Here is a 15,828-nt window from a genome sequence, read left to right as displayed (position 1 = left end):
TATCCAAAAGTCTACAAGCAGTAAATGCTGGAGAGGGTGTGGAGAAAAGGGAACCCTCTTACACTGTTGGTGGGAATGCAAACTAGTACAGCCGCTATGGAAAACAGTGTGGAGATTTCTTAAAAAACTGGAAATAGAACTGCCATATGACCCAGCAATCCCACTTCTGGGCATACACACTGAGGAAACCAGATCTGAAAGAGACACGTGCACCCCAATGTTCATCGCAGCACTGTTTATAATAGCCAGGACATGGAAGCAACCTAGATGCCCATCAGCAGATGAATGGATAAGGAAGCTGTGGTACATATACACCATGGAATATTACTCAGCCATTAAGAAGAATTCATTTGAACCAGTCCTAATGAGATGGATGAAGCTGGAGCCCATTATACAGAGTGAAGTAAGCCAGAAAGATAAAGAACATTACAGCATACTGACACATGTATATGGAATTTAGAAAGGGATAACGATAACCCTATATGCAGAACAGAAAAAGAGACACAGAAATACAGAACAGACTTTTGAACTTTGTGGGAGAATGTGAGGGTGGGATATTTCAAAAGAACAGCATGTATGCTATCTATGGTGAAACAGATCACCAGCCCAGGTGGGATGCACGAGACAAGTGCTCCGGCCTGGTGCACTGGGAAGACCCAGAGGAATTGGGTGGAGAGGGAGGTGGGAGGGGGGATCGGGATTGGGAATACATGTAAATCCATGGCTGATTCATATCAATGTATGACAAAACCCACTGGAAAAAAAAATAATAATAAAAATAATAAAAAAATAAAAAAAAAAAAAAGAAGCAACATTTAGAACCGGACATGGAACAACAGACTGGATCCAAATTGGGAAAGGAGTACTCTGTATATTGTATAGCGTACTTCAAGGCTGTATATTGTCAGCCTGCCTATTTAACTTAAAGGCAGAGTACACCATGCAAAATGCCAGGCTGGATGAAGCACAAGCTGGAATCAGGATTGCCGGAAGAAATACCAACAACCTCAGATATGCAGATGACACCACCCTTATGGCAGAAAGTGAAGTGGAACTTAAGAGCCTCTTGATGAAAGTGAAAAAGGAGAGTGAAAACGCTGACTTAAAACTCAACATTCAAAAAACTAAGATCATGGCATCTGGTCCCATCACTTCATGGCAAATAATGAGGAAACAATGTAAATTGTGAGAGACTTTATTGTTTCAGCTCCAAAATCACTGCAGATGGTGATTGCAGCCATGAAATTAAGACACTTGCTCCTTGGAAGAAAAGCTATGACAAACCTAGATAGTATATTAAAAAGCAGAGACATTACTTTGCCGACAAAGGTCCGTCTAGTCAAAGCTTTGGTTTTTCCAGAGTCATGTATGGATGTGAGAGTTGGACCGTAAAGAAAGCTGAGAACCAAAGAATTGGTGCTTTTGAACTGTGGTGTTGGAGAAGACTCTTGAGCGTCCTTTGGACTGCAAGGAGATCCAACCAGTCCATCCTAAAGGAGATCAGTCCTGAATATTCATTGGAAGGACTGATGCTGAAACTGAAACCCCAATACTTTGACAACCTGATGCAAAGAACTGACTCATTGGAAAAGACCTTGATGCTGGGAAAGATTGAAGGCAGGAGGAGAAGGGGACGACAGATGAGGAGATGGTTGGATGGCATCACCGACTCGATGGACATGAGTTTGAGCAAGCTCCGGTTGTTGGCGATGAACAGAGAAGCCTGGCATGCTGCAGTCCATAGGATTCAAAGAGTAGGACAAGACTGAGCAACTGAACTGACTGAATTTTTATAGCTTTTTTCATATCTATGTGTTTATTACTAATTATACTGAATGTACTGACTGATTCTTGAGGGAAGCATGGCTTCTATGGTTTTCTAATTCCCTACACTTGTGTGGCAATAAATACATAATACCCCAGGCACTCTCCACCTGCCAGCTTTTCTGGCCCAGTTTCAGTCTCTGGATACCCGTGGGTACTATAGTGGTAGCAGCTTTGCTCAACATTTCCACATGAAGAACATTTGCTCTTCAGAAATTCTCTTAGGAGAAAGGATTTTTTTTTTTTTTTTTCTCAGAAGCTTCCCAGCATTGGCCCCTGCTGAACCAATCACTAGTAAGGAGGAAAAAGCAATCATGATTGGCTCAGATCTATAGTCTGGTAAAGAACAGATACTGGAGAACCAACCACCATGTCCATTACACAATTTCACTTGATCATCACAAACACTCACTTGGTTACATAGGAGAGAACATGAACCACACATAGAATAGTTTTTCATCAGAGAAAGAGGAAAAACCAGCTAGGTAGAGAGTGAGCAACAGATGAGTAAACGGAACCATAAGGTATGTATATGTGGAAACCAGGACACAGCAAAGATCAGAGATTTTCCGAGGTGGGAGAGTCAAGAATGAACCCTGGCAACTCCCACTACTGGCCAACATATCACAAACCTGCCATTATACAAATGGAATATTATCTATCTTTTATTACTGTCCATCCATATACTCCTTTATGTGATAGAGGACATTAATCTTACCAGTTTTTAAAATCATTAGTCCTGACAATCTGAAGTTACCCCCTTTCTACAACTTGCCAGGGTCTCTTTTTCCTCTAGTCATCTTCAGATGCTGGGACTTCTCTGCACAGTCAAACTTTAAAATATCTTACTTGCTAGTAAGCGCAAAAGCACAGTTTTGGTTGACAAAAAAAATCTCTTGAAATTAAAACAAGAGTATATCAAATACGTTATAGACCTTTTTTGCTATTCTTATTTGTATCAGTACATATCTTCACGTCGTTGCTGCAAGCAACCAGATACGAATCCTTAATTAACACTTCACCCTTCTTTATGTTAGAAATTCAAAGATATTTTAAAATTTAAGTGAAATCTCATGTAGTTTATTTTCGCATACATGAATCCAGGGCTTTTTTCCCTACCTAAAAAAAGGGAAATCTTTTTTTTCAGCTTCATCAATCCTAAAACAACATTAAAGTCATCTTTACCCATTAAGTATATATATATATACATATACATATACATATATATATATATATATATATATATAAAAGCCACTTTATTTTCTTTCAACCAATATCTGTCAACAGTTCTGATATTATTACACAACAAGATTGATTTCATGGAAATATGATATTAATTTAAGACAATAATTGAGTCTACTCAGGCAAAGTGATCAGATGACTAGAGAAAATAATGTCTTGGACCAAAAGCCTTTTTACAGTCTGTCCTCTTTTGTTCACTTGCCTAAACTTGAACTGATGTCATGACTAATACGTAAAGATATGCATGGAATGGACCAGGCTGTATAGCTGGATGATGTAATGTTTTCCAGAACTAAAGGAAAAATCCAGAAATGTCTTTCCAAAGGGGGAAGCTCAGTTTTGCATTAACTGCAGAATGTTCTTGTTTTCCGTGACCCTTTAGTGGCCACATCGCACAAGCAGCATTTCGAAACTGGGGCGCACAGGCACATTGGCTGCATGTCCTCCCTTAAACCAGGAACCTGAGACAAAGGATCATTTTGCTTTTCCAGTGAGTTACAATGCAGCAACAATATCACAGGTCTTCTCAGACCTGGGTGTGGCATGGAACTGTCCAGCTTGGGGCATCTCAAGATGGGAGCTGCAGAGTTTTCTACAAGCACAGGACAGCAAGGAAAGAGTGAAGTTTGCACAATGTGTAGGTTTTATTATTTCTCCTCTTTACTCTAGGGCAGTGGTTGTTTTATTCGTTTTTTTTTTTTTAGCACCACAGACATGCTGAGAATCTGATAAAAGTTACATTCTTCCCTTAAAAATTGCCCACAAAGTTTGCAATTCTGAGGTTTCCCCAGACTGTGCCCCACAGATTAAGAAACTCTCCTTCAGGACTTCCCTGGCAATCCAATGATTAGGACTCTTAGCTTCCACTGCAGGGGGCACAAGTTTGATCTCTGGTCAAGGAACTAAGATCTGGGATGCCATAGAGCATGGCTAAAAAAAAAAAAGAGAGAGAGAGAGAGAAAGTAAAGAAACCTGTCTTCATGGAAACTAGTGCTGTTGTCCTCACCTAAAGTGAGATAAAGGAAGATTTTTTTTTTTTTTAAATGAGACTCTGAAGGGACTTTGCCAAAAAGACACAGGAGCAAACTGAAAGAGCTTCTAATGGCCAAATCTAGGATAATTTCAGCACTAAAATAAAATCAAATTGGGTTATAATCCAAAGTACAAAATAAAAATCCATAAGTCCATAAAGATGTAAATAAAATGACTGATTGAATAAATGAATAAGCGGTAGAGAAAAGACAAATCTCCCATGCAAAATTCCAAGTAACTGGCATAGATCTCTGTGCTCAAACTGGTGCAGAATCACACCCCTCCTTGGTGTGAGCTGTGCAGAGAGACATCCTTCCAAAGACCACAGGATGGGACAGGAGAAAAACAGCAACTTCTACACTGGTGAAGCCTAACAAACACAACCTTACCCAGGTGATTAAACTTAACTGGCTAACCCCACGATATATCATGTTGATTCTATGTACCTTCAATACAGTATGATGGGAATGTTATTTCTAATCATGTGTTCTTCCTCCACAGAACACATAACCTCAATATAACCATGACAAAAACACTGGACAAGTCCCCACGGAGGGATGTTCTGCAACTACCTGACCACTATTCCTCAAAACTGCCATGGTCATGAAAAACAAAGTCTGAGAAACTGTCACAGCCAAAATGAGCCTAAGGAGACATGAGGACTAGATGCAATTTATAATCTGAATGAGATCCTGGAACAGAGAAAAGACATTAAATAAACACTAAGAAATATAAATAAAGCATAAATTTTAGTTAATGACAATACACCAATATTCATTCTCGAATTGTAAAAAAAAATGTACTAAACTAATATAACATGTTAATAATAGAGAAAACTAGGCACAGAGTATCAGAAACTCTATATCATTTTGACAATTTTTCTATAAATTGTCGATTCTAGAACTGACATTTTAAAATGTCAATTCTAAAGCTGTTCTTTTTCAAAGTGTATTTTAGAAAAAAAGAAGAGGGGGTAAATAATAATAATAATCACCTCTGCAAAGGTGAGCAAGATGACAAACAGCATGTGAAAAGATGCCCTACATCCTGTATCACCAAGTAAATGCAAATTAAAACAATAATGAGGTACCATGGCACACCTATTCGAATGGCCAAAATCCAGAGCCCTGACAATACCAAATGCTGGCAAGGATATGGAGCAACAGGAACGTATATTCATCGCTGGTGAGAAAGCAAACTGGTGCAGTCACTTTGGAAGCAGTTTGGTGGATTTTTACAAAAGGAAACCTACTCATATAATATGATCCAGTAATAGCACTCCTTGATGTATACCCAAAGGTGATAAAAATATGTTTACACAAAAACCTGCACACAAGGTTTACAGCAGAAGTTTTATTCATCACTGCCAAAACTGGAAGCCACCAAGGTGTCCTTCAGTAGGTGAATGGATAAACAAACTGGTAAACGTCCAGAGAGTGGAACAGCACTAAAACAGAATAAACTGTCAAGCCATGAAAGTACAAGAAGCAACTGAAATGCATATTTCCAAGAAGCCAATCTGAAAAGGCTGTACATTTGCAACTATATAACATTCTGCAAAAGGCAAAACTATAGTGAGAGACAGTAGAAAGACAGTGATTGCCTAGAGGTTGGATGTCTGGAGGAAGACCAGGTGATGCACAGATTTTTAGGGCAGTGAAGATACTCCATATGACATCATGATGATGGATATTGTAATGGATGGATAACATCATTATACATTTGTCGAAATCCACAGAATTTGGATAACACCAAGAGTGAATCCTCATGTAAACCATGAACTTTGAGTGATTATGATGTGGGGTCATCGACTGTAACAAAGGTACCATCTGGTGGAGGATGTTGATGACATGGGAGGCTGAGCAGAGTACAGGGGAAATCTCGTCCCATCCTCTCAATTTTGCTGTGAATCTAAAGAAGCTCCAGAAAAGCGAAGTTAAAAAAAAGAACAGGAAAGAAGCTAAAAGATTCAAGAAAGGCAATTACACTTTCTTATTCCAAAATCTTTCTTACTTCATAACTCTGTAAACTGTATAAAATCATGTAAAACTGACACTTTGATCATATGTGAAGGCTGGGGCTTATGATAAACCACTGCTACAAGCCCGTACATATCACCTCACTAGAAGGTTCCATTTTCATCCACATGGAAGAATTTTCAGTTGGATAATCAGATAGACATACAAAGATAGATAAACACTTTCTATATCCAGGTAATAAATTTGGTCAGTAGTTATTTAAGAATCTTAAGAATCTAGATAATCTTGGGGTTGTTATAGAGTATTTTAATTTGCTTATTGTTTGCCTAACTATAGTGTAATTTATTATCATTTCTCTTGAAATCTTTTGTATTTATTTTCCATTTGGTTTTCCCAGATTAAATTATGAATTAAAGGTTTCTGCATACAGGGAGTGATACTCTCTACCATCATTAGGTCAGTTTAATTAGCTTATATTATTTGAAAAGAATGTGTTTATGGGTATATGTATATGTGGGTGGTAAAGTGTGTTGTGTTATAATTGGCTAAGAATTGTAATTACCAACAATGTTCCTCAACAATTATTTTATTTATCACCCCAGTTGGGCTTAAGAAACTGATGAATTCCATGAAAACATTTTAAAATCTTTCATATCTTAAATTATGCAATTACTTATCCATGGCTCTTTGAAAAGTACTTTTCACAAAGTAGAAACACCTCTTTGAGAGGTGCTGTATGACTGGTGATAGAAGCAAGGTCGGATGCTGTAAAGAGCAATATTGCATAGGAAACAGGAATGTTAGGTCCATGAATCAAGGCAAATTGGAAGTGGTCAAACAGGAGACGGCAAGAGTGCATGTCGACATTCTAGGAATCAATGAACTAAAATGGACTGGAATGGGTGAATTTAACTCAGATGATCACTATATCTACTACTGTGGGAAAGAATCCCTTTGAAGAAATGGAGTAGCCATCATGGTCAACAAAAGAGTCCAAAATGCAGTACTTGGATGCAATCTCAAAAACGACAGAATGATCTCAGTTTGTTTCCAAGGCAAATCATTCAATATCATGGTAATACAAGCCTATGCCCCAACCAGTAACGCTGAAGAAGCTGAAGTTGAACGGTTCCATGAAGACCTACAAGACCTTTCAGAACTAACACCCAAAAAAGATGTCCTTTTCATTATAAGGGACTGGAATGGAAAAGTAGGAAGTCAAGAAACACCTGGAGTAACAGGCAAATTTGACCTTGGAGTACAGAATGAAGCAGGGTAAAGGCTAATAGAGTTTTGCCAAGAGAATGCACTGGTCATAGCAAACACTCTCTTCCAACAACACAAGAGAAGACTCTACACATGGACATCACCAGATGGTCAACACTGAAATCAGATTGATTATATTCTTTGCAGTCAAAGATGGAGAAGCTTTATACAGTCAGCAAAAATAAGACCAGGAGCTAACTGAGATCATGAACTCTTTATTGCTAAATTGAGATTTAAATTGAAGAAAGCAGGGAAAACCACTAGACCATTCAGGTATGACCTAAATCAAATCCCTTATGACTATACAGAGGAAGTGAGAAATAGATTTAAGGGGCTAGATCTGATAGACAGAGAGCCTGATGAACTATGGATGGAGGTTCGTGACATTTTACAGGAGACAGGGATCAAGACTATTCCCATGGAAAAGAAATGCAAAAAGGCAAAATGGCTGTCTAAGGAGGACTTACAAATAGATGTGAAGAGACGGCAAGCGAAAAGCAAAGGAGAAAAGGAAAAATATTCCCATTTGAATGCAGAGTTCCAAAGAATAGGAAGGAGAGATAAGAAAGCCTTCCTCAGTGATCAATGCAAAGAAATAGAGGAAAACAACAGAATGGGAAAGACCAGAGATCTCTTCAAGAAAATTAGAGATACCAAGGGAACATTTCATGCAAAGATGGATTCGACAAAGGACAGAAATGGTATGGACCTAACAGAAGCAGGAGATATTAAGAAGAGGTGGCAAGAACACACAGAAGAACTATACAAAAAAGACTTTCACGACCCAGGCAATCATGATGGTGTGATCACTCACCTAGAGCCAAACATCCTGGAATGTGAAGTCAAGTGGGCCTTAGGAAGCATCACTACGAACAAAGCTAGTGGAGGTGATGGAATTCCAGTTGAGCTATTTCAAATCCTGAAAGATGACATTGTGAAAGTGCTGTACTCAATATGCCAGCAAATTTGGAAAACTCGGTAGTGGCCACAGGACTGAAAAAGGTCAGTTTTCATGCCAATCCCAACAAAAGGCAATGCCAAAGCATGCTCGAAGTACAGCACAATTGCACTCATCTCACACGCTAGTAAAGTAATGCTCAAAATTCTCCAAGCCAGGCTTCAGCAATATGTGAACCGTGAACTTCCTGATGTTCAAGCTGGTTTTAGAAAAGGCAGAGGAACCAGAGATCAAATTGCCAACATCTAATAGATCATCAAAAAATCAAGAGAGTTCCAGAAAAACATCTATTTCTGCTTTATTGACTATGCCAAAGCCTTTGACTGTGTGGATCACAATAAACTGTGGAAAATTCTGAAAGAGATGGGAATACCAGACCACCTGACCTGCCTCTTGAGAAACCTGTGTGCAGGTCAGGAAGCAACAGTTAGAACTGGACATGGAACAACAGTCTGGTTCCAAATAGGAAAAGGAGTATGTCAAGGCTGTATATTGTCACCCTGCTTATTTAACTTCTATGCAGAGTACATCATGAGAAACTCTGGGCTGGAAGAAGCACAAGCTGGAATCAAGCTTGCTGGGAGAAATATCAATAACCTCAGATATGCAGATGACACCACCCTTATGGCAGAAAGTGAAGAGGAACTAAAAAGCCTCTTGATGAAAGTGAGAGAGGAGAGTGAAAAAGTTGGCTTAAAATTCAACATTCAGAAAACTAAGATCATGGCATCTGGTCCCATCACTTCATGGCAAATAGATGGGGAAAGAGTGGAAACAGTGTCAGACTATTTTGGGGGGCTACAAAATCACTGCAGATGGTGATTGCATCCATGAAATTAAAAGATGTTTACTCCTGGGAAGGAAAGTTATGACCAACCTAGATAGCATATTAAAAAGCAGAGACATTACTTTGCCAACAAAGGTCTATCTAGTCAAGGCTATGGTTTTTCCAGTGGTCATGTATGGATGTGAGAGTTGGACTGTGAAGAAAGCTGAGTGCCGAAAAATTGATGCTTTTGAAGTGTGGTGTTGGAGAAGACTCTTGAGATTCCCTTGGACTGTAAGGAGATCCAACCATTCCATCCTAGGGGAGATCAGTCCTGGGTGTTCATTGGAAGGACTAATGCTGAAGCTGAAACTCCAATACTTTGGCCACCTCATGTGAAGAGTTGATTCACTGGCAAAGACCCTGATGCTGGGAGGGATTGGGGGCAGCAGGAGAAGGGGATGACAGAGGATGAGATGGCTGGATGGCATCACGGATTCGATGGACATGAGTTTGGGTGGACTCCAGGAGTTTGTGATGGACAGGGAGACCTGGCATGCTGCGATTCATGGGGTCACAAAAAGTCGGACACGACTGAGCGACTGAAGTGAACCGAACTGAAGCGTATACTGGATACTGACAATTTCCAAAATTCATCAAAGACTATGGTCCTTTGGATAGAAGCCTCATGACACAACGAATTAAACCTCAATCCGTAGAAAATGTTTCCTGTGCAATTATTTTCCATACTATGCAGAAATCGTATTCCACCTAGTCCAGCAAATCGGTATCCACAGAAATACCTCTGACTCTGAGACTAACTACAACTGAAACAGGACTTATCTTCACTCAGTTTTTCCCACACACAGCATTAATATAAAATATTTCCTGTCTGGCTTAATATAAGTGGTAATAAGGGAAGCTCCACAGTCACATAATAAAGTTAAGTGTGAGTATCACTGAAGAAACCCTTAAGGGTGGATACATGTTCTAGAGTCAGACAGGCTGTGAGAATCCAGTGTGACAGTGGTGAATCACTTATGCTCTCTGGGCCTTCGTGTACTCCATGTACTTTAAATGAAGGTTTAAATGAGGTGACTGATATGATCTTTCAGGTGACAATCCAAATCACCTTGTGAGGAAGGCTGTGACCTTGCGCCCCTCAGATCACCCGGCAGAACTGAGGCTGCCAAGAGCTCAGAGCTCTGAGCTGCAAAACTCCGGGAACAGCCTTCAGCTGACAGGACGTGTCTTGCCCAGAGGCAACCCGACTCTGAAGACTCTGACGTGGGGACCCCAAGGCATCAAGTCCCTCTCTACTAACTTTAGTGGCCATCCTGAAAGTCCATCCCAGTCTCAGAGCTCCCGGGGCGCCAACTAAAGCCTCAGTTTCATCTGCGGTGTTCCTGCGTTTGAATCCACGTCTCTCAGATCCAAGAGGTCTTTTTCTAAAAACAATCTCTTTCTACAGGGAAATCTCTTTCATCTCAGAGGCTGTTTCTGAGAAAACTCAACTGATGATACAAACGAAATAAGATTCCTTAAAGAAACACCAAAGCTTCACCAGTAATGCAACTACCAATATGCTACATGTCTCTTCTACTTTGGTCATTTAAAAAGGTTTCATTTAAGAAAGCTTTTGGCATTCACAACACGCCATGTGCCAGTTATGCATATAAGAGTCAAACAAACATGTGGATGATTCTGATATAAAGTAAACTTATCCAGTGATCCTAAGCTTGGTTGCACTGAACTTACAGCTCAGCAAACTGCAGGGGCTGAGCCCTATACCCCACCTTCGGCTTGAGTCAACGTGGGATCAGGATTTTAAAGGCTTCTCAGATGATCTGAATGGTTAGACAAATCACTTGTTAGAAAACAAAGCTCCATGACAGGCAGACATGGATTGTAATATGAGGAACCCCAACATTAAAGGAGCAGATGGAGGAACACAAGCCAACAATTAAAACAAAGAATGAGCTGCCCAAGAAGGAGGTGTGGTCTACGAATGTCACCTGCCCCATTAGTAAGCAAAGGATGCTGCAACCATCAAGCCATCAGCTGCTGAAACTGCCCCAGCTATGTACCCCTAGGTATGTACCCCTAGATTCTCATCTCAGGACGAGAATCACAGGATGCTGGCCCCAGACAGCTGAGATGCACATCAAAGAAATGACTTCAGTGAGCCCAGACTCTTGTATCCTCCCACACATAGAAAGCACTAAATTCCTTAACTTGAGATATCTGGTTTTCCTTAATCAATAGTAATTTTTCAAGTTCTGACTTGCCTGATCTTTGTTGAAGAAACTCTTATATAGCCTGGTTCCCTTTGCCTTTGCCTCTTTGGAGCCATCCCTCAAAGCTATGTGAGATGCTGCATCCCAGGTTTACATCCTCAGTTTTGTCCACCAAATAAAACATAATCCTCAACATTAAGATTGTGAATTTTTGGTGGCAGCCATCTGACTCGGCATCATGGCCACCCTCAGACCCCTCGTGAAGCCTAAGATCGTCAAGAAGAGGACCAAGAAGTTCATTAGGCATCAGTCAGATCGATATGTCAAAAACAAGTGGAACTGGCGGAAACCCAGAGGCATTGACAACAGGGTGCACAGAAGATTCAAGGGCCAGATCTTGATGCCCAACATCAGTTACGGGAGCAACAAGAAAACCAAGCACATGTTGCCAAGCGGCTTCCGGAAGTTCCTGGTCCACAACGTCAAGGAGCTTGAGGTGCTGCCGATGTGCAACAAATCTTACTGTGCTGAGATTGCTCACAACGTCTCTTCCAAGAACCGCAAGGCCATTGTGGAAAGAGCAGCCCAGCTGGCCATCAGGATCACCAATCCCAATGCCAGACTGCGCAGCGAGGAAAATGAATAGACAGCTCGTGTGCACATTTTGTTTGTAGTAATACAAGCATAAAACCCGAAAAAAAAAAAAAAAAAAAAGATTGTGAATTTTTAAGTCAACAGAGGAAACCCGTAGGTGTGGTATCAACAGAAATCCAAGGAAAAAAATATTTGATGGAGGGCTTGGTTCACAGGACCAAGGCTGCTGAGAGGTAAGTAAGATGAGAACTAAAGACCTTCCCAAGAATTCAGCAAAAGGGAGAGGTGTTTCCAGATGAGGGAGAAATAGAAGCCACACTGGAGTGGGTGGATCGGTCAGATGCAGGGAGGGTTAAGAGCTTGACTGGAGAGACTTCAGAAAATAGAACAAGAACTTCTGTACTCTCCTTCCCCTGTGGACACACTGACTCAAGAGCATCTCAGAGATCCATTCCCTTTGCGAGAAATCCAGAAATTAGCTGAGAGGCTTCTCCACCTAACCAGCCCCAATGGCACCAGTAGGAAAAGGGGCAATACCATCTCCCCAAGAGCACCCACTCCCAGACACAGACCAGTGAGAACAGGGAAAGAGTGGGACCAGCACCCCAGCTCACCCAGGTACCACCCCCCGGACAGGCTTCCAGCTCTCCAGTCTCAAGACCATGAAGGGGCTGGCAGACCCCATTCCCTGCAGACCAGAGAGAACCAAGCTGGGCCTGGGACTAAGGGCACTGGTGACACCCTTCCTGCCCCACTAATGCACAGTGTTGGGCTCTAAAAGCCCAGCTCCTCCCCATATCTGCACCCCCTGGAGTCCCACTGCACTCTGCACCATGGACAGCACGTGGAGATAACCCAAAGTCTATTGACAGATGAATGCATTTTTTAAGAAGCCAGTTTATGCATACAATGGAATATTGCTCAGCCCTGAAAAGGAAACTCTGCTGTATGCAACAACACAGATGGACTTGGAGGACATGATGCTAAGTGAGATAAGCCAAGGGAAGAAGAACAAAAACTGCAGGATTCCACTTATATGAAAAACTTTAAAAAGACACTCATGTAAACAAAGGAAAAGATGGGGGTTGGCTGGAGTGGGGTGGGAAACTGGAGTCACTCATCAACAAGTTTAAAATTTCAGTTAAGCAAGATGAGTAAGTTCTAGAAATCCCCTGTACAGCCACTGATAGTCAACCATGCTGTATTGGACACAAGAATTGGTGAGAAAGGGTAGATCTCATGTTAAGTGTCCTGGCCACAATGAATTTTTTTAATTAAAAAAAAAATTTCCAGTAACAACTTCCCCCAAAAGAAAATCCACACTTCATGTATACATATATTTTAACTGAGTTACTGATCAATTTAATAGAGAAAAAAGTCAGTCAATTATTAGTTTGCTTTTTTTTTTAAATCAAGTGGCTGATTATTAAAACTATTCCCATAGCTAATATTTGAAAACCAAATTGAAAGCCCTGGCTTCCTTCTAAGGAAAATCTGGACCATGAAGAGATAAAAACTGAACATTCGCAGGGCAAAACATCATTGAATATATTTCCTGAATACTTCAACTTCAAAAATTAATAAAATAAATCTACCTTTTTTAAACTCCCCCCAAAGAAGACTGACTACACTGATTCCAGAAAAGGAGAACAAGTGACTAGAAACAGGCATGGGTTTCAGAGACACATGGACATTTTTGTTCACTTTAGTCTGTGATGTAAAATCCAAGTATGTGATGAAAGATGCAGCTGAGTTGATAAACTTGAACAAATTAATTTCAATTTCAGATCCCCCCAAAAAACAGGAGTCAATGAAATCTACATCATGGTTTAGAGAATTAGCCTTGGCTGGATGAAGGGGAGCCCCTTCTCTGAAAGAGATGAAGGGAGAAGAGGACACAGGCAAGATCACATGCCTAGAGGAAGCTGAGTCAGACAGACGTCCTGTCCTGAAAAGCTTCATGATAGCAATCCAGAACAATTTTCTTGTTCACCTGCCAAGAATTAAGTTATCACACAAACACCTAGGAGATAAACGAAATACACTGAATTGTATTTTAAAACAAGTTTGAACATTAAAGGTAAACAAAACATCAGTGTAACTGATTTTGAAATTAACTCATTAGGAGTGTTGCCAAATGATTCACTAAGCACGATTATTATCAATTGGTCTGTAATTGTCTATATTTGTTAACACATTTTGGCGATGGGGGATGTTCTTTGAAAGTAAATTTTCAAAGAGTTGAGACTATTTCTCCCGCACAGAACTCAAACTTAAATAAAACTTCGATTCTGTATACACAGCATGGGTAGCATTCAATACATAATGAGCCAGCTGCAGCTAGGTATTTTCCTAAACCTTGGAAATGCACAAGCAAAACAACATACAAATACACTGCCCTCACAGAGCTCAATCCCTGACTCATGGAATAACTGTCACTGGATAAGAATCCCCAAATCTCCAGTTCCCAGTCCTAAAAGAATATCGTTCAGTGCTAAGGTTTGCATTTGATATGGTTTCAAATACCCACTATCCAGCCACATTTATGAAAAGGTAGTTATTGAAACGTTATGAAAAATATCTTCATTCCCAATTAATTTGCTTTGCCTATTTTCCCCGTGTATGACAATTGTGAGCTTTGCTCCAGCCTCCAGCTGGCAACTCAGATTCCAGCCCTGAGCCCAAGCATCCTGCAGTCCGCACCTGGGCTTCAGAACCCTCCTGGGCCTCCAGGTACAGCTCCTCTACCGCTCATTTCATGCTGCACTTTCTTCCTCTCTCTCCTGGGACCACATCTGAGTTGTAGGAAGGACTCAAACTTTCTTTCTCCTGACAAGTAGTAAACATAGTTCCACTCACAGCAGCCTCTTCTGTCTGTCCCTCTGCCTGCCACCCACGGTCACAGCCATGCCTTCACTTCCATGGGGTTCAGGGACCAGGTCGTCATGAGCCCCTCACTCGGGGGACACAGGTGACTCTGCCTCTGGAGTCACCCAGAGAAGGAAAAGCATTCTCTGCATCTGCTGAGGACCATGAGAACTGCCACAACACCTCCACAATCTCCTCCAAAGAGGCTCTCCCACTGGTCTTCTCCATTCTAACTCTGCTGGGCCGTGGATGCAGATGGCCGGCTGGAGGCCCCATGACCATGACTGCATCAGAGGTCTGTTTCCCAACTCTAGGAGGCAGGCATGTTTGTTCTTGGCCTTTGGAACCACACTAAAACTGACACAGAAAAAAAGCCTACTTCAAATTCCCGACATACTGAGCTACTTTTTAACTCCCCTCCTCCAGTTATTGCCAAAAGAAAATACAATTACAGATTACTTATATAAGTTACATAAGTAAATGTACTATTTACTTAATAACTAAACATAATTAATTAAAATGGCCCTTAATATCAAACAATCAATTATCACATATATTTTGGAGTCTGGCAGGACACAGTCTAAGGACAAAAGACTTTCAAATGTGACAGGTGACTATGAATTAATATAGGCAGATACTATTAATATATGAAATAAGCTATGCAGGCTCTTTAAAGTAGAAATTTAAGAATTTTCACATGAGGCAGGATTTCAGAATTATGAACATTATCAATTTGAATTTTAATAACTTGGCTTTTTAATACAAATTCTCTATTATACTTAATAATTGAATGAGCCATTGATCATTTTGACATAAAGAGCTAATGAAACTATTTCAGAAACTTTTAATTTCTGATATGAAGTGCTTAGAATAGCAAGTAAAAGAGAGTAGAGAATCATGTCTTAATCAATGCTATTCCTCCCCCTGGTCACTGTAAACATTTTTCTGCTATCCACAAGGAAGTCTTATTTTAATATTCCCATTCAAGTAGGTTTTCCTGTAAAATGTTACACACTTTTGAAAGGTTATTTGTGCAATATTGCTTAGAAATAGGCCTCCAAA

General features: G+C 40.5%; 2 protein-coding genes across 2 annotated transcripts in view; one reads left to right on the top strand and one right to left on the bottom strand.

Annotated features, from left to right (window-relative positions):
* GLRB (glycine receptor beta) overlaps positions 1–15,828 on the bottom strand; it is a 96,560-nt gene that overhangs the window by 57,617 nt on the left and 23,115 nt on the right. The window lies entirely within an intron of this gene.
* On the top strand, positions 11,524–11,996 carry LOC133055760 (large ribosomal subunit protein eL32-like). The gene has a single exon (XM_061140877.1). It carries the CDS (start codon positions 11,543–11,545, stop codon positions 11,948–11,950), a length of 408 nt encoding a protein of 135 aa, XP_060996860.1. The 5' UTR covers positions 11,524–11,542; the 3' UTR covers positions 11,951–11,996.

This window comes from Dama dama, chromosome 5 (genome assembly GCF_033118175.1).
Source record: "Dama dama isolate Ldn47 chromosome 5, ASM3311817v1, whole genome shotgun sequence".
Taxonomy (NCBI): Eukaryota; Metazoa; Chordata; class Mammalia; order Artiodactyla; family Cervidae; genus Dama; species Dama dama.
This window is presented reverse-complemented; position numbering and strand designations above follow the sequence as displayed.

Excerpts from the sequence above, each read along its gene's own strand:
- LOC133055760 (XM_061140877.1), top strand. The coding sequence starts at position 11,543 with ATGGCCACCCTCAGACCCCTCGTGAAGCCTAAGATCGTCAAGAAGAGG.